The sequence below is a fragment of the Zonotrichia leucophrys genome, chromosome 1, assembly GCF_028769735.1.
Source record: "Zonotrichia leucophrys gambelii isolate GWCS_2022_RI chromosome 1, RI_Zleu_2.0, whole genome shotgun sequence".
In the NCBI taxonomy this organism is placed as follows: Eukaryota; Metazoa; Chordata; class Aves; order Passeriformes; family Passerellidae; genus Zonotrichia; species Zonotrichia leucophrys.
In genome coordinates, this window is record NC_088169.1 from 2,543,819 (window position 1) to 2,563,113 (window position 19,295).

The window sequence follows — 19,295 nt, forward strand, 5'->3', positions numbered from 1 at the left end:
AGGGTCAGCTGAAAGGTTCTTGTTGTGAGGGTTGGTCACAGGAGCAGTGAAACTTTTTTTTTACCTGAAAGGACACAAATTTTATCATGAAAAGCCAGCAAAAGGAATGAGGATGTACCAAAAAAAACCAAAAAAAACAACCCTAAAAGTGGAATACTGAGATCAAACAACTGTCTGGGGTCATCCAGAAAGATTTTGAGAGAGTAGTAAGGAAGAGAGTTCTGTCTTTTGGTGTAATGCTTTAACCATGAAACCAACTGATAATGGGGTTGTTAGAATGGGAATTAATCCCATTGGCTACTACACATGAAAACAGGACCTTTTTAAACAAAATTTTGGGAAAAACAGCTGAGGAAGGAGAGCCCTGCATCCCCTTCAGCTGCTGGAGCTCTGGTGAGCACGGAACCAGAACTGAAATTCATTTGTGTGGTTTTGGAGCAGGTACCTTGTAGGACACAACACTTTGTCCATTGCAGTCCAGGAGACCTTGAAGAGAAAATCCCAAATACACAAAGCATTGACAAGATGATCATTCTTCAAAAACCCTTCCCTGTGAGTCCCACATTCCCCATTTCCCTGGCAGGCTGGATTTGCTGGGAATACATTCACGCACTGAATGTGGGAGAAAACCCCTGTACCCAAGAGAGTGGAGGCCGACCACGCAAGGAGAGGCTTTTCTGCGTGCTCAGCCCGGGAGACAGCGGCTCCATCAGCTGCTGGGACACAAAGAGCTCCTTGTTTCTGGAGCCCTGCCTCGTTTTTTGGCACACAAAAGGAGCACGAGGGGTCCAGCAACACGTCCTTGCATGTGGGGGAGAGGAAATGATGGATGCGCCTGGGAGGAACTGCCTGGAGACAGAAGCGCCTTCAAAGGCCACGGAAGGAGCAGGGGTGTTGACAGCAGCAGGGACAGACCCAGAGCTGCTGCAGAGCTCTGCTTGCCAAGGAGCACATGGGTGTCATCCACACGCCACGGGGGAATTGAGCTGCTCCAAAGCCTTTTGCTCTCCCAGCTGAGCAAACCAAACGGTGTTTGATGAAAACAGGGGCGTGTTAGGAGTTAGAAAAAAAACTGGTTTCAGGCTTGGTTCTGGTTTCCATACAGGGGGATGGATCTTGAGATGCAACAGTCACAGCCGACAGCATGAAGCCATGGGAAGAGAGATGCTGTGGTGTGTTCTTAAGTTTGTTAGTTTGCTCCATCAAAAAACTCCAAGACCTCGTCCATCAAGTCAAGCAAGAGACATCAGACTAGCTGAGAGACATATTCAAAAGTTAGAACCTTAGCGAGTAAGCCAGTTCAGTGTTAGAATCAATTTGTAAAGTAGTTTTGAGCTTGATTATATTTTACATTTTGATCATACTGATCCGTAGTTTAATCAAAAAACTAATAGCTAAAGCCACCTCAACGACTGTCAATCATGCCGCACTTCCTCTAGAAGAACATTTCGAACTAAAAAACCTCTCCTCAGAAGCCAGAAGAAATTCAGATGAAGAGAAATCCACAGAGCTGCCTCAAGAACATAAGTAAGCTAGCGAACTCCAGCTCGAAGAAAGCGAAAATTAACAAGACAAGCCACAGACATCTTCCTTTTGAGTTGCATAGACTGTCTAAAATTTTAATTTTATTTGATAAGAAACAGAGAGAGATATCGCAGAGATCTTTCTGTGAAAATCCTTTTTTAGGATTTTTCCTGCTGAAGCTGAGAAGTTTCAACGACAAAATGTAAACAATGGTTATCTGCTGCTGTGGAATGCATCAGGTAGATTTTAGATTGGCCCATCTTGGATGTTTATAATTAATGGCCAATCAAGGCTGAGTTATCTCAGACAGAATCCAAGAGAGCTGCCTTTTGTTATCATTCTTTTCTATTCTACTCTTAGCTTAGCCAGCTTCTAGGAGGAAACCTTTCCTTCTATTTCTTTTTAGTACAGTTATAATGTGATATATATATATATCATAAAATAATAAATCAAACCTTCTGAACATGGAGTCAACATTCTCATCCCTCCCCTCATCCAAGAACCCTTGTGAACACTGTCACAGGAAGGAGCCACTCAAAATCCCTTTCTGACACAACATAAACCACACAGGAGTTCATCCGCTGAGGGCACTGGAAGGAGAAGACAGTCACTGCCCTCCCAAGTGAGCTGCTCACTCTGAATTTTGTGGTGCATTCATTGCCAAGGGGTTTGAAAAGATTTTGAAGAACTCAGGAGAGCAGAACCGCTCAGTGGGGTGAGCTCTGTCCTGTCACCTGCACAGCACAACCTGGAGAGCCCGGGCTGCCTGAGGGATTGATTTCATGCTAAGGAAGTAAAATGGCTGAGTTTAGTTCCAGATTCAAGCTTTTTTTCCAAAATTTGGGTGTCCTAGGAACTGTCAGTGGTGGTTGTTGTGTCACCAGCTTCAAAGTGAGACTGCACCACTGGGAAAATAAATAAGGAGACCTTTGGGAAAATGAACTGTGCCTTTGGGAAAATGAGCCCCTGAACCCCTGGGCTGTGGTTTTGGTGCTTTGGCTGGGTTTGGATGAGCTGTGTCTGTCCCCACCAAGGGGCAGGATGGAGCTGCCACTCTGCTTTTAGGTGCACTGAAGTCACAAGGAGAATTGAAACCTGAGCAGGATCTGATCCATCGTAATTTCGTGTTCCTGATTGGCTTCAGTGAGGATTTGGGGTGAGCACACACTGCAGAGGAGGAACACAAGCATCTGTTCAAAGGCATTTTGGTGTTGTTGTCCTTCAGAAGAATCCAAGCCCTCAGCCCTCTCAAGCAGAATCATCTCAGTCTCTGTGGGGTCCACTGGGCTGGTCAGAGTCTGGCTATGAGAACAGAAGATGCACAATAGTCATAAAATTTTTAAAAAACTAATCAAAATCTACATTATTATTATTATTATTATCAATCCTACCATGACAGGAATTGCTTGGGACCCCCTGCTCATTTCTGTGGACACTCCTGTGTTATCCCTGTGCTGTGCACCCTCACCAGTGTAAGTTCATACCAGGAACATCCTCTGGAATTCCATGTCCTGCCCATCCCCGCTCAGTTCATGGCATGAAGAGGTTTGGGGAATTTAAACTGGATTTCCTTCGATCTAAACTGGAGGACAAACTCCAAGAGCACCCTAGGACACTCCAACTTCAATAAATACTTCAGTCCACAGGCCTAGGCTAGAGCTGGTAAAACTCCTGCCATTAAAATGTGTCTCTGCTGCTGCAGAAGATCCTCAGCAGGGACAATTTTACTGTCACCTGCTAAGGGACTGTGTCACTTGTTACTGTGGACATTCCTTACTGTTCTGCCTTTTTTTGGCAAAGAAAACTCAGGACATCACAAACTCCCCCCCTACCCCGGGTGAACAAGCCACAGTTTGGCTGGGTGGCACATTGCACTTTAAGGATTATTTTTTCCTCAGCTAAATTTTAAAAAGCCCATTTGAAACGTGGAGTTTGACTCTTCATGTCTGACCCAGTGTAACTCTGACCTGTGAATTTGATTCTTTAACATCTGCAGAGATGCTGCTGTTTTGAATTCGTTCCATTCTTCTACTTCAGGGATTTTATTTTTTGAAGTCTTGCCTCAGCTTTCCTTTCCTCACCCTGTGGTCTTCACACCTCCTTGTCTTTCCACATTCTCAGCTGCAATAAGCTCCTGCTTTTTCCTCCTGTTAGGCACCAGCCTGGATTTATTCACAGGCCCTGATCACATGTGGCCCAACACACCTTCTGCACTTGTAGCTTTGCAAAAGCAAATGAAAATGTGCCAGCAGCCCACAAGAGAGGTTTTATTGTTTCACGAGCAGCTCCTCCAGTGGAACTTCGTGCAAAGGATCCTGCACGGCAGTGGCAAAAGCCCAAGGTGGAAATCAGTAAAAGAGCTCTTTTTCCTGCCTGGGTGTACCAGGGAAAAGCTGCACCTTGCTTTGGCTGGCCTGAAAGGGTTTCTTTTCTTGTAAAGGTGAGGTTTCTGTTTCCAAAACCAACATTTCATCCCGCAGCTTTCAGGCACTGGTTTGTTGGCACAATCAAACGCTGGGTCACTGAAAGGGAATATTCCTTGAGATTTTGTTTATTGCAGATTTTTCCTTTTCCAGGGTGACGGAATTAACTGGCTATGAACCCCAGGATCTGATAGAGAAAACCCTCTACCACCACGTGCACGGCTGCGACGTTTTCCACCTGCGATACGCTCACCACCTCTGTGAGTTCCTGGGCTGGGGCACAGCAGGGACCTGGAGCTGCTGGAGGGCACCAGGATGGGCAGAGGGATGGAGGAAAGGCTGGCACAGCTGGCATTGCTCACCTGCACAGGAGAAGCTTTGGGCTGAGCTCAGAGCGGCCTTGCAGGGCCTGGAGGAGCCCCAGGAAAGCTGGAGAGAGACAATTGCCAGGGATGCAGGGACAGCACCCGGAATGGCTGCACACTGAGAAATTACAGTTAGATCAGATATAGGAAAACTTTTCTCCCTGGGAGGGTGGGGACCCTGAATAGAATTCCCAGAGCACTGGGCTGCCCCGATCCCTGGCAGTGCCAGGCCAGCTGGGCACTGGGACAGTGGAGGTGTCCTGCCATGGCAGGCTGGCACGGGTGAGTTTTGGACTCATTCCTGTGCTGGCAGGAAAGGCTGGCACAGCTGGCATTGCTCCACTGCACAGGAGAAGCTTTGGGCTGAGCTCAGGGCGGCCTTGCAGGCCTGAGGAGCCCCAGGAAAGCTGGAGAGAGACAATTGCCAGGGATGCAGGGACAGCACGCAGGGGATGGCTCCACACTGAAAAATTACAGGTTTAGATCAGATATAGAAAACTTTTCTCCCTGGAGGGTGGAGACCCTGAATAGAATCCAGAGCAGCTGGGCTGCCCCTAAATCCCTGGCGTGCCAAGGCCAGGCTGGACACTGGGGACAGTGGGAGGTGCCCTGCCATGGCAGGGCTGGCACTGGTGAGTTTCAGGATATTCCTGTGCTGGCAGGAAAGGCTGGCACAGCTGGCATTGCTCACCTGCACAGGAGAAGCTTTGGGCTGAGCTCAGGGCGGCCTTGCAGGGCCTGGAGGAGCCCCAGGAAAGCTGGAGAGAGACAATTGCCAGGGGATGCAGGGACAGCACCCAGGGAATGGCTGCACACTGAGAAATTACAGGTTTAGTATTGAAGATGGAGGGAGAGACCCAACTTCCTTGTTCAGCATCTGACTCCCTTTATCCACTCAATCAATCACTTTTTATAACTGTGTTAATTAAGCTCATGCATATTGCAAACCCGAGCTCACAATAGGTCAGAGATAACACACCAACCCCTCCTTATGTTTCCAATACCAAGATTTGGGTTCTCAAAATTATTTTTGCTTTCCCAAAACAGCCAAAGATAGAATATTTACTTGTTATGAGAAAGCTGCCTGATAACCCTGGTATGCAAGGTTCTCAAGGCCTTCATGTTTGTCACTTTTACTTGTAATTAAAAACAACCTGAGAACTTCTGCTGTTCACAGAAACAGGCTGTGAGAATTTGCTCCCCACAGCTGCCTTGCAAGCCATTTCTGAAAAAATCTCCGACAGTTTAGATCAGATATTAGGGAAACTTTTCTCCCTGGGAAGGTGGGGAGAGGCTGGAATAGAATTCCCATCCCAGCTGTGGCTGCCCCTGATCCCTGGCAGTGCCCAAGGCCAGGCTGGACACTGGGGACAGTGGGAGGTGTCCCTGCCATGGCACTGGATGGGCTTTGAGGTCCCTTCCAACCCAAACCATTCCATGATTTCCAGTGTTTCAGCCCTGCTGACCATCTGTGTTTTGTTCTGACACTTGAAAGAATAATTTTCCTCTCATAACCGTGCGTTGTAATCAATAACTCGTTTTCTTTGGTTCAACAACTGAAGATTTCCTATCAAGATCCATAATTGGTCAGATATTAGGAACAATTTCCTCCCTGTTAGAATGGGCAGGCCCTGGCACAGGTGTCCCTGGATCCCTGGCAGTGCCCAAGGCCAGGTTGGAGCAGCCTGGGACAGGGGGAGGTGTCCCTGCCATGGCAGGGGTGGGATGAGATGATCTTTAGGTTCCCTCCAACCCAAACCCCTCAGTGATTCCATGATTCCATGAGTTATCCAGGTCCAAGCCTGGCTGATGTCATTGTTCAGCCCAAGAACCTGAACACTTCAAGTTATCGGGCGTCAAACTCTCCTCACCAAAATAATAATCCAGAATTTGGGGTGAGGGACAATGAGCAGGGGCCAAAAGCAGAGGGAAGTTGTGGATTCCACATCCCTGGCAGTGCCCAAGGCCAGGTTGGACACTGGGGCTGGAGCAGCCTGGGGCAGTGGGAGGTGTCCCTGCCATGGCAGGGGTGGGTTGGGATCATCTTTAAGGTCCTTTCCAACCCAATCCATTCTGGGATTCTGTGGAATACACTGAGTGCTATGAGAAGTTCTGCAGAAAACAAGCAGCATGCTGGAAAGCAGGAAAAAATCCTTTCCAAATCTTGACTGGAGACAGATTTTCAAAAGTTCTTGGCTATCACTTAAGGAAACCATTAATTGTGTAAATACAGCTCGAGATGCTGGGCTTCTGAAAAGAAAAAAAAAAAAATAACACCCAAACCAACTTATCTGGCCAGTTTTTGTGCTTAGGGGATCCAGGCTATTTTCAATATTTGGAATTAATTCTGGATGGTGACTGCTTGAAGGAAAAGAAAACCTAAAGAGCAAGTAAATGAGAGGGGAAAATCTGAACTTCACTAGCCTCTGCTGTTAAAACAAAAACTATGCAGCAGCTCTGCATTCCTCTGAAATATGTTAGTAATAATCATCCTGTGTTTGAAGGGAATGCAATCCCAAAAACTCCTTGGAGGGCCATTCATTAGTAGCATGTGGATGAGGTTCGGAGAACGGATTGTCAGGAAAAAAATGACACATTTAATAATTTCCCATCTTCCAGCAGAGTCACTAATCATATCTTCAAACATCTGGATCTGGGAAGGAGTTCATTCAGTAGCACATTAATTTGAAAAGCAAATTGAGGGAATGGCTGAACTCTGGCTTTGGCTCCGTTTGCTGCAGCCCATACGAGGCAAAGATGACATCCAAAAACCAATGTCAGGCAATTTTTTTTCCAGATTGCTCCTGTAGGCTGGAAGCAGCCAGAGTCAAATCCTCCTTTTAGGCTTCCTTCTTCTCCTAGTGTGTGCTGCTGACGAGGATCTGGAATGCCAAGGAGGCTGTGGCTGTGCTTGGCAGGCCCAAAATGAAATTGCAAATGCTGAATTCTGCCAGGGGCAGGGTGTGCCACACCTGGGAAAGCAAAATCTGACCTTAAACAGCGAGTTCAGGTTTACCAAAACATTATTGAACACTCTGGGAAGAAAGAATGACCAGGGCACATGGAAAATCCTGTCAGGGACATCTGCATGTGGATGCGACTGCTGACCTGTTCACAATCAACTCAGTTATTTTCACATTTCCACCAGACTGTTTGAAATACTTCATGAACCAGCATGGAGCTGATGCCACCACAGCCACAATCACCTCTGGAAAAACAGTTTTCCACTTTAGAGCAGCAGGATGGATCATTCTGTGGCTGCCAGTTTGATCCATGTACGACTGGAGTTTTAAATGAAGAGACAAATCACGTTCACTGAATTACCCACCACATCCTTCCACCAGGAAAAAAAATCCCTCAGCCAAATGGGATACTAAGAGCAGTTGTGTAGATTAAAGATAAATTACTGTAAACTTTAAAAACAGAAGAAAAATGGGAGCCACGCATAGGAATTTATGAAAGCAGATAAATCCCAAGAAGCAGAAAATAATGAGTAATGCTTGGGCAGCAGAGGGAACAGTGCAGGGTCATGGTTGGAATACCAAGTAATGGGAATTATTAAACCAGATGTAAAGTGCACAAAGTCCCTCTGGGGAGCAGTGTGAGAGCTCCCCCAGCATCCATCAGCAAATGTCTCAGGAACATGAGCAGTGAAAGGTTGGCAGGGTTGTTGTACCATTCTATAAAGCAATCTGATGATGAAGTGTCACCTGATGCAGAAATCCAACGAGAAACATCTTACACCTAATAAGGGTATTAAGGGAAAAAAAAAATAATAACCAACTCTAAACTAGGATAACCATTTGCTTTTTTTTTAAGAGGAAAAAAAATCCCAAACTGAAGCCCTGAAGCAGCTGAACTCAGAGTGAGGCAGCACAAGGAATAAAACAAAGGAAACAGTGAGGGGAATGAGTTAGGAGGGACAGAACAAGAACATCAATCCAGGAGGGAAATGTAGATGTGAATATTTGCCCAAGGTGTGCTGGCAGCAAAGAGAGTTTCCTGCTTGAAACATTTGATTGGCTTCCAGCTCCAGGAAAACACTTGTGGCGTTTGAAGCTGTGTTATTTATTTCCAGAGCCCCTTTCATACTCACAGTGTTTGCCCTGAAATGTGGCCACACAAACAAGGAGGCCCTGCCCGAGGATCCTGCACTCTAAAATACAGGACAAAGTTCCAGTACAGACAAAAAAATCTTTGTGCCCTCAGAGAAATCCCTTTGTTTTTACCATTTTAAGGGGGATTTGGGGCATCCCATGTGTTGCACCATCCCTGCTCTTCCCATAGGAACTTGAACAGGGTTCAGGTGTCTGTGCCAGTGTCCCCACCAAACCCTTCTGCTGCTCCCTGGAACTCACCCTATGTTTTTGTAGGGTTATTTCATGGAAAAGCTCAGTTCCACCATCTCTGGTGTTGGGTCTGCCTCTGCTTTGCCAGCACTCAAACCCCCTGGCACAGCAGCACCAGATTTTGAGAGGTCTGAAAAGAAAATAGAAGTTTGCTGGGCACTGTCAGGGGCTGTGCCCATGGCATGCCAGGACAGTTAAACCGAGATCTGCTGCCAGTGTGGAACCAAGAAATCCATTTATTGCAGGGGCAGTGCCCATGGTATGCCAGGGCAGCTAAACCAGGGCCTGCTGCCAGTGTGGAACCAAGAAATCCATTTCTTGCAGGGACTGTGCCCTTGGTATGCCAGGGCAGCTAAACCAGGATCTGCTGCCAGTGTGGAACCAAGAAATCCATTTCTTGTAGGGGCAGTGCCCATGGCATGCCAGGGCAGCTAAACCGGGATCTGCTGCCAGTGTGGAGCCAAGAAATCCATTTCTTGTAGGGGCAGTGCCCATGGTATGCCAGGGCAGATAAACCAGGACCTGCTGCCAGTGTGGAGCCAAGAAATCCATTTCTTGTAGGGGCCATGCCCATAGCATGCCAGGGCAGGTAAACCAGGTTCTGCTGCCAGTGTGGAACCAAGAAATCCATTTCTTGCAGGGGCAGTGCCCATGGCATGCCAGGGCAGCTAAACCAGGATCTGCTGCCAGTGTGGAACCAAGAAATCCATTTCTTGTAGGGGCCGTGCCCATGGCATGCCAGGGCAGCTAAACTGGGATCTGCTGCCAGTGTGGAGCCAAGAAATCCATTTCTTGCAGGGGCAGTGCCCATGGCATGCCAGGGCAGCTAAACCAGGATCTGCTGCCAGTGTGGAACCAAGAAATCCATTTCTTGCAGTGCTACCCTTCGTGCGCCTGGAACTCCAGGGCACACACCGGGACCCTGCTGAAGCTTTGGGCAACTCTGATAAATGCTCCAGCACCTCTTCTGTGAGCCAGGAAATCCATATCTTGCGGGCACGTGCCCATGGCATGCCAGGGCAGCTAATCCAGGATCTCTGTCAGTGTGGAACCAAGAAATCCATTTCTTGTAGGGGCAGTGCCCATGGTATGCCAGGGCAGCTAAACCAGGATCTGCTGCCAGTGTGGAACCAAGAAATCCATTTCTTGTAGCGGCTGTGCCCATGGTAGGCCAGGGCAGATAAACCAGGTTCTGCTGCCACTGTGGATCCAAGAAATCACATGTATCTTTAGGGGCAGTGCCCATGGTATGCCAGGGCAGCTAAACTGGGATCTGCTGCCAGTGTGGAACCAAGAAATCCATTTCTTGCAGTGCTACCCTTCCGTGCAGCCTGGGAACTCCCAGCCACACGCCCGGGACCCTGCTGGAGCCTTTTAAAACAGCCCAGAGCCTTTCCCAGCTTCCCCTGAAAGCAGGAGCCAGGCAGAGCCCTGGAACACCCGGTCACTCACAGAGGGCACATCCACAGGAGAAAGCCACAGCACCCTCCCCTGGGGCTGCAGCAGAGGCCACCAAGAAGCCTGAGCCTGTCTGGGCACTGGGTTTGCCTCTCTGCCATTGCTGAGGTTTCCCTTTCAGCATCAAACAGGGCAGCTGAGCACGGAGCCAGATGGAAGCTGAGCTCACTCGCTGCCTCACTCACTGTCCCCCAGCCAAGGTCAGACTCTCCCCAGATTGCTAAAAAATCAGCAGGCACAAAATCCTCCCCCGTCCCCAGAGAAATACTGCTTAATCCAGATAATTAGGAAGGAAAGCTGAATGCTGAAGCCCTCAGTGGTTTTCACATCTTTTCAAACGCTGTCTTAACTGCAGAGCTAAAAGAGGGATTAAAAAAAAAAAAATCAGTGAGAGAGGAGGAAAGCCAAAAGTAGTCCCAAAGCACAGGGAAGAACTTTGTTATAGTTAGTGATCCATGACAGCATTAATTTCTCTTTAGGAAGACTGAGTGCAGCAAAGCATTTTGAACTGAAGGAAAATGTGCTCATTAAACCAGCACAAAGACCTAGTTCTGAAAGGCCAGGCCACATTCCAAACATCACCTGTTACATGGCCTGTGCTGAAATGTAAGGATCATTTCCTGGAACGGGACCATTTGGATTTTAGAATGAATCACCAGATCATAAAAGCACAGAATGGTTTGGGTTGGAAGGGATCTTGGAGATCATCTCATTCCAGCCCCCTGCCATGGCAGGGACACCTTCCACTGTCCCAGGTTGCTCCAAACCCTGTCCAACCTGGCCTTGGACAATTCCAGGGATGGGGCAGCACAACTAGAGAGCATCATCCACAATTACAGAACACTCAGAAATAGTAAAACTGTGGCACAGAGACAATGATTAATATTTTTAGAACAGAATCTTTGAGTAACCACTCCAAGACTTTCAACTCACAGTGATGAATTGCGCTTAAAAAATACAAATGTCTTTATATTTTCTGGGTGTGTTTACATACTTACACACACACTCCTCATAATTTCCCATCCTCCCATAAAGAATTCCATGTAGAAATGTAGGAGTGGAAGGAACACCAGCAAGAATGAGGCAAAAAGCTGATACCTACAAGAGATTTGAAACCCCAAATGGCAGTGACTTGGTGATCGCCATGGAGGGAGGGTTTTTGAATGTCCTGCAGGATCATGGAATGATGGAATATCCTGAGTGGGGATAAACCCACAGGGATCCCCCAGTGCCAGCCCAGACCCCCCAAAATCCCAGCCTGGGCATCCCTGGCAGCTCCTGGAGCTGTGGCAGCCTCGGGGCCGTGCCCATTCCCTGGGCAGTGCCAGCACCCTCTGGGCAAGAGCCTTGCCCTGAAACCCAACCTAAATCCCTCCTGGGTGCTGTCCCTGTGCCAGAGAGCAGAAATTGAGCTGCAGACAGTTTTAGGTGTTCATTTTGTACACAGGCACCTCATGGAAGGCTAAAATGGAAGAATTGACACTTCCAAAAAGACCTGTCAATTTTGTAAGAGCCTGATTTTCTTTGGGAGATAAACTGGGATTGAAGGGATGTTTAAATATGTTGGGATGTGCAATGGATAGGAGAGGAAGCAGCCCAGAGAGGTGGCCCATGTGCTCCAGACTGTGGGAAACCTCACTGAGCCTTCCAGAACCACAAGGAAATGGATGAACATGAAGGAGAGGGATTTTTTTATATGGGCAAAATTCACAGAATTCCCAGAATCCCTGGGTTGGGAGAGACCTCCAAGACCATCGAGTCCAGCCCAGCCCCAACTGAACCCTGGCCCCCAGTGCCACATCCAGGCTCTGTTAAACACACCAGGGATGGGGACTCCACCCCCTCCCCGGGCAGCCATTCCAGAACTTTCTCACCCTGGCTGGAAAAACCTTTTCCCTGCTCTCCAGCCTGTATTTCCCTTGGTGCAGCTCGAGGCTGTGTGCTCTGGGTGTGTCAGTGCTGCTGCAGACAGAGCCCAGCCCCAGGTGAGCACAGGCCCCTTTCAGGAGCTGTGCAGAGCGATGGGGGCAGCCCTGAGTCTCCTTTTCTCCAGGCCGAGCACCCCCAGCTCCCTCAGGGCTTCCTCACAGGGTTTGTGTTCCCAGCCCCTCTCCAGCCTCGCTGGCCCCTCTGGATGTGCTCAGTGTCCCAAGGCCCTTCCCAAACTGAGGGGCCAGAGCTGGGCACAGACTCCAGGTGTGCCCTCAGCAGTGCAGGGACAGAATGAGCTCCCTGCTCCTGGGACAGCCCGGGACAGACACAGGGACAGACACAGGGACAGACACAGGGACAGACACAGGCACAGCCACAAGGCCAGGCAGGCCCAGGCAGGGCTGAGGGCCCCTCTCTCTCCCTGAGTCTCCTTTTCTCCAGGCCGAGCACCCCCAGCTCCCTCAGGGCTTCCTCACAGGGTTTGTGTTCCCAGCCCCTCTCCAGCCTCGTTGGCCCCTCTGGATGTGCTCAGTGTCCCAAGGTTCTTCCTAAATTTGAGGCCATTTCCTCTCCTCCTTTCCCTTGGGACAGCAGAGCCCAACCCTCCCCTCAGTGCCCCTCCTGTCAGGGCTTTGCCCAGAGCAATTCACAGAATTCCAGAATCCCTGGGTTGGGAGAGACCTCCAAGGCCATCGAGTCCAGCCCAGCCCCAACTGAACCCTGGCCCCCAGTGCCACATCCAGGCTCTGTTAAACACACCCAGGGATGGGGACTCCACCCCCTCCCCGGGCAGCCATTCCAGAACTTTCTCACCCTGGCTGGAAAAACCTTTTCCCTGCTCTCCAGCCTGTATTTCCCTTGGTGCAGCTTGAGGCTGTGTGCTCTGGGTGTGTCAGTGACAGAGAAAAAGGGACAGGACAAGGGGAATGGTTTTAAAATGACAGAGAGCAGGTTTAGATTCCGTTTCTCAATCATATTTATAAAAAGGAATTTCTGCCATTGCCCTCTTGTTTTGAACACAATTTGTGCAGCCAGCTCAGTCCATGATTCCCTGATTTACAATAAATAACTGCATAGGAGAGTAAGAGGATGGAGTTTCCAGAGGAATGATCCAAGGCCACACAAGAGAAGAACCAGCTTCAAAGGCTGGGCATTATCTTCTGGAGAATCCTGAGATAAAGGCCTGGCACTGAATCAGAAATATTTGTGGTTGGATTAAATATTTAGAGATGCTGCACAACTCCTGTTACAGCACAGCCTCCTGCCAAAATATCCTTGTTCACAGAGGATCCAGAATAGCTCAGGGAGGATTACATGGCTGCTGAATTTATCAGATATCTGATTCCCCTCTCTGTCCTTGTCTTTAAATAAATTGTCTTTGTTTGGGCGCTTCACAATCAAAGAGGTTTTTTAATTTTACCCTTTAAAATCAACCTTGATGATTACAGAGGAAAAAAACCACCACGGAATAAAATAAATCGCAATAAACCAGATAATTTGTCAAGCTATGAGAGAAGCGCTTCCAAATAATCTGGAAAAAATCTCAAAATCACAGAATCCTCAGGGCTGGAAGAGCCCTTCAGGATCAAGCAGTCCCGACCCCAATCCCTGTCCCCAAGGGCCACATCCAGACTCTTCCTGAACATTCCCAGGGACTCCAGCACCAATCTGAGCAGCTCATCCCAAGGCCTGACCACTCTTCCATGGAAATTTTCTTTCCCAATCTCCAACTTGAACCTCCCCTGGTGCAATTTGAGGCCATTTCCTCTCCTCTCCAAAATTCTTCTTTCAAAAGAATTTTGTCCATTTCGAAATACTTTTGCTGCCTTGAGCTTTTCTTTTGCAGTCAGAAATTTTAAAGCAGGGTTTGTGAAGAATGCAACCGTAAGTGACCCAGAGAAGAAGGAAGACAAAACTTAGGACTCTTCAAATTTTATATGAATAATAATAATGTGGTGTTATGAATCCATAGAAAGGGGCAGGATAGGTAATTTTGTAGGGGGTTATTTAAAGTTAATTAGGAGGAAGAGGAAGGAGAGTGTTAGAACATAGGTTGGACAAACTTAGTGCTCCTCAGATTTTATATAAATAATAATAATGTGGTGTTATGAATCAATAGAAAGGGGCAGGATAGGTAATTTTGTAGGGGGTTATTTAAAGTTAATTGAAAGGAAGAGGAAGGAGGGTGTTAGGACATTAGTTGGCCATAGGAAGAGGAAGGAGGGTGTTAGAACATAGGTTGGACAAACTTAGGAGTCTTCATTTTAAAAAATTTTACATAAATTTAAAAAATTTTATATAAATAATAATGTGGTGTTATGAATCAGTAGAAATGGGCAGGATAGGTAATTTTGTAGGGGGTTATTTAAAGATAATTGGGAGGAAGAAGGGTGTTAGAACATCGGTTGGACAAACTTAGTACTCCTCAGATTTTATATAAATAATAATAATGTGGTGTTATGAATCAATAGAAAGGGGCAGAATAGGTAATTTTGTAGGGGGCTATTTAAAGTTAATTGGGAGGAAGAGGAAGGAGGGTGTTAGGACATAGGTTGGAAAAACTTAGGAGTCTTAATTTAAAAAAAATTATTTAAATTTTAAAAATTTTATATAAATAATAATATGATCTTATGAAACTATAGAAAGGGGCAGGATAGGTAATTTTGTAGGGGGTTATTTAAAGTTAATTGAAGAGGAAGGAGGGTGTTAGGACATAGGTTGGACAAACTTAGGAGTCTTAATTTTAAAAAAATTTATATAAATTTAAAAAATTTTATATAAATAATAATGTGGTGTTATGAATCAATAGAAAGGGGCAGGATAGGTAATTTTCTAAGGGGTTATTTAAAGTTAATTAGGAGGAAGAGGAAGGAGAGTGTTAGAACATAGGTTGGACAAACTTAGGACTCCTCAGATTTTATATAAATAATAATAATGTGGTGTTATGAATCAATAGAAAGGGGCAGGATAGGTAATTTTGTAGGGGGCTATTTAAAGTTAATTGGGAGGAAAAGGAAGGAGGGTGTTAGGACATTGGTTGGACAAACTTAGGACTCCTCAAATTTTATATAAATAATAATAATGTGGTGTTATGAATCAATAGAAAGGGGCAGGATAGGTAATTTTGTAGGGGGCTATTTAAAGATAATTGGGAGGAAGAGGAAGGACGGTGTTAGGACATAGGTTGGACAAACTTAGGAGTCTTCATTTCAAAAAAATTTATATAAATTTAAAAAATTTTATATAAATAATAATGTGGTGTTATGAATCAGTAGAAAGGGGCAGGATAGGTAATTTTGCAGGGGGTTATTTAAAGATAATTGGGAGGAAGAGGAAGGAGGGTGTTAGGACATAGGTTGGACAAACTTAGGAGTCTTAATTTTAAAAAAAATTATATAAATTTAAAAAATTTTATATAAATAATAATAATGTGGTGTTATGAATCAATAGAAAGGGGCAGGATAGGTATTTTTGTAGGGGGCTATTTAAAGTTAATTGGGAGGAAGAGGAAGGAGGGTGTTAGGACATAGGTTGGAAAAACTTAGGACTCCTCAAATTTTATATAAATAATAATAATGTGGTGTTATGAATCAATAGAAAGGGGCAGGATAGGTAATTTTGTAGGGGGTTATTTAAAGTTAATTGGGAGGAAGAGGAAGGAGGGTGTTAGGACATTGGTTGGACAAACTTAGGAGTCTTCATTTAAAAAAAATTTATTTAAATTTAAAAAATTTTATATAAATAATAATGTGGTGTTACGAATCAACAGAAAGGGCAGGATAGGTAATTTTGTAGGGGATTATTTAAAGATAATTAGGAGGAAGAAGAAGGAGGGTGTTAGAACATAGGTTGGACAAACTTAGGAGTCTTCATTTTAAAAAATTTTATATAAATTTTAAAAAATTTATATAAAGAATAATAATGTGGTGTTATGAATCAATAGAAAGGGGCAGGATAGATATTTTGTCGGGGGCTATTTAAAGTTAATTGAGAGGAAGAGGAAGGAAGGTGTTAGGACATAGGTTGGACAAACTTAGTACTCCTCAGATTTTATATAAATAATAATCATGTGGGGTTATGAATCAATAGAAAGGGACAGGATAGGTAATTTTGCAGGGGGTTATTTAAAGATAATTGGGAGGAAGAGGAAGGAGGGTGTTAGGACATAGGTTGGCCATAGGAAGAGGAAGGAGGGTGTTAGGACATTGGTTGGACAAACTTAGTACTCCTCAGATTTTATATAAATAATAATAATGTGGTGTTATGAATCAATAGAAAGGGGCAGGATAGGTAATTTTGTAGGGGATTACTTAATTGGAAGGAAGAGGAAGGAGAGTGTTAGGACATTGGTTGGACAAACTTAGGACTCTTCAAATTTTATATAAATATTAATGGATCTATAGAAAGGGGCAGGATAGGTAATTTTGTAGGGGGCTATTTAAAGTTAATTGGGAGGAAGAGGAAGGAAGGTGTTAGGACATAGGTTTCAGGAATCTGAAAGGTTTTTTCCAACATCAATAATTCTGTGATTCCCTGAGGGAGAAAAGCGCTTTGGCTTGCAAACAAACCTCCCCAGGAAGAGGCCATGACTCCGAAAAACATGAATTTTTAAAGAATTTTATTTTCCTTGTGTTCCCAGTGCTGGTGAAAGGCCAAGTGACCACCAAGTACTACCGGCTGCTGTCCAAGCAGGGAGGCTGGGTGTGGGTGCAGAGCTACGCCACCATCGTGCACAACAGCCGTTCGTCACGGCCTCACTGCATAGTGAGTGTCAATTATGTCCTTACGTAAGTCCAAACACTTTGTACCATTACCTGCTCTCACTGATTGACTCATTGGTGATTAAATCTGCTGAGTTTTCTTGGCTTGTGTCTTCTGGTGTCGTTCTCTGTTTGTGCGATCTCATCTCTTTAGCTGAGAGAAAACCCCTGTTGTGTTAATTATTATCATTATTATCTAGATCTTGTGTTAATTATTATCATTATTATCTAGACTTTCATCGTGTCCAGGGAAAGGCAGTGGAGGTGGTGAAGGGGCTGGGAAACATCTCATGAAGGAGCTGGGAAGGGGCTCAGCCTGGAGAAAAGCAGGCTCAGGGGGGACCCTGCACAGCTCCTGACAGGAGGGGCAGTGAGGGGGGTCAGGCAATGGCCTTAATTTTGTCAGATTGGAGGATTTTGTCACATTTTGACAGGTTCAGATTGGAGATTAGAAAGGTTTTTTTTCCTTTGAAAGAGTGGTCAGGCCTTGGGATTAGCTGCCCAGGGAGGTTTGGAGTCATTTTCTCTGGAATTATTCAGGAGGAGTCTGGATGGGGCCCTTGGGGTGATGCTGGTGGTGCTGGGTGATGCTGGGACTGAATGAGCTTGAAGATCTCTTCCAAAGTTGAGTATTCTGTGAGTTTTTGATCCAAACCAACCTTGCAGCTTGTGTGGTTTAGTCACAAGCACACGCTGCTGGCAGGGGAGGAACGTTGCTCCTTTTCCTTTCCTCAGGGCAGAGACCAATTCCTGGCTGAGCACGAGACAGATTGATTAATTAATCTCTGTCCTTCCATGATTCCAAACCACAGAAAACCAGGGATGGCTGAGGGAAGATGATACAGCTCAGGCTCAGAGAGAGGGGACACTTCATCCAAAGGTGTTTATGTGGTTCCCAGTGGAATTTTTTAATAGACTTGCATGGGAATGAGGTCACCCCATAAGATTCTCTGCCTCCTGACATCCCCAGACTCAGTGAAAATCTTGGAAGAGTGAAAATTCGAGCCTTGTGAACGCTAACATGTATTTTTACAGGAGTTAGTTTGGATTTTCCTGTGCTTTTTAATTTACTGGGCTGTTCTTTTGCAGAGATATTGAGTACAAGGAACTTCAGTTGTCACTGGACCAGGTTACCATTTCCAAGTCACAGTTTTCATGCAGAAACTCAGTACCTACCTCGCAGGAAACAAGGAAAATAGTAAAACCCAAAAGTAATAAAATGAAGGCAAAACTCAGAACAACACCTTACCCACCACAGGTAAATTTTCCAGCAATACTTAATTAACAGTTGTTCTCACAGAGTTCTTGGGACAGTGTAGAGATAATCCAGGACTGAATTTACTATAAAACAGACTATAGGATTGTCCATCCCAGGAAATCCCTCATAAAAATTAAAATAAATAATTAAAATAAAATTAGATCCTTTTTCCTTGGGGTGGAAAGTACAGGTAGCCCAAACCAGCTCTGGCAAGTGATGCAAAACCTTTGGGATACGGAGTGTGTGAAGCACTTCAACCATGACATCCTTTCTTGGCAAAAAGAAGAAAATCCTGTACTTGAAATTGTGCTGTGAAAATCTGGGCTGGTGTAGAATCTGTCATTTACTGTTGGTGTGTGGAGTTCTTGATGTCAGGAGGAATTTCTTTCTGGAAAAGGAGCTCAGGCCTTGGCAGGGGCTGCCCAGGGAGCTTTGCAGTGCCCATCCCTGCAGGTGTGCCCTGGAGGTGGCACTGAGTGCTCTGGGCTGGGCACAAGGTGGGCACAGCTGGCACTGCATGGGCTGGCAGGGCTTTTCCAAACTTAATCCTGTGATTCTGTAAAACTGACCTGCCAAAATGATCAAATCAAAGCAGGTTTTTTTGTTCCCATGTGAGGGCAAAGTCGCAAAGAGAGGAAATTCAAACGCACCGCTCAGTCTGTCCCTTGAGCCAGCCAGGCCCAGCTCTGGGTGCCTGTCTGCCATGCCCTGCACTTTCCTACAGAAGTTCCTCCTTTAACTCTCTTCCCTTCTCTTTTCCCCCTCTTTCCCCAGCAATACAGCTCGTTCCAAGCAGACAAACTGGACTGCAGCCAGGTGGGGAGCTGGCGCTCCAGCCCCGCCGCCAGCGCCGCCGCCCTGCAGGAACAGAACTTCCATTCAGAGAGCAGCGAGCTCCTGTACGCCCCTCCCTACAGCCTGCCCTTCTCCTACCACTATGGACACTTCCCTGTGGATTCCCACGTCTTCAGTGGCAAGAAGCAAATGCTGCCTGCAAAATTCGGGCAGGCCCAAGGGGCGCCCTGCGAGGTGGCACGGTTCTTCCTGGGCGCACTGCAGAGCAATGGCGAGTGCCAGTGGCACTACGCCAACCCCCTGGTCCCCAGCAGCCAGTCACCCTCCAAAAGCCTTCCTGAGCAGCCAGTGAACATCATCAGGCACAACCTTGCACAGAGTTATGAAGGTGGGTGTCGCTCTGAGCCAGCAGGAAAAGCTGGGCCGCGCCG

The 19,295-nt window shown here is 46.3% G+C and overlaps 1 protein-coding gene across 1 annotated transcript in view; it reads left to right on the forward strand.

The window, feature by feature from the left end:
- The window catches only part of SIM2 (SIM bHLH transcription factor 2), a 78,132-nt gene that overhangs the window by 49,619 nt on the left and 9,218 nt on the right, over positions 1-19,295 (forward strand). The window contains exons 7-10 of the mRNA XM_064701179.1: positions 4,101-4,207; positions 16,691-16,838; positions 17,901-18,069; positions 18,844-19,252. Coding sequence (XP_064557249.1) covers positions 4,101-4,207; positions 16,691-16,838; positions 17,901-18,069; positions 18,844-19,252 — 833 coding nt within the window. The remainder of the gene's footprint in view (positions 1-4,100; positions 4,208-16,690; positions 16,839-17,900; positions 18,070-18,843; positions 19,253-19,295) is intronic.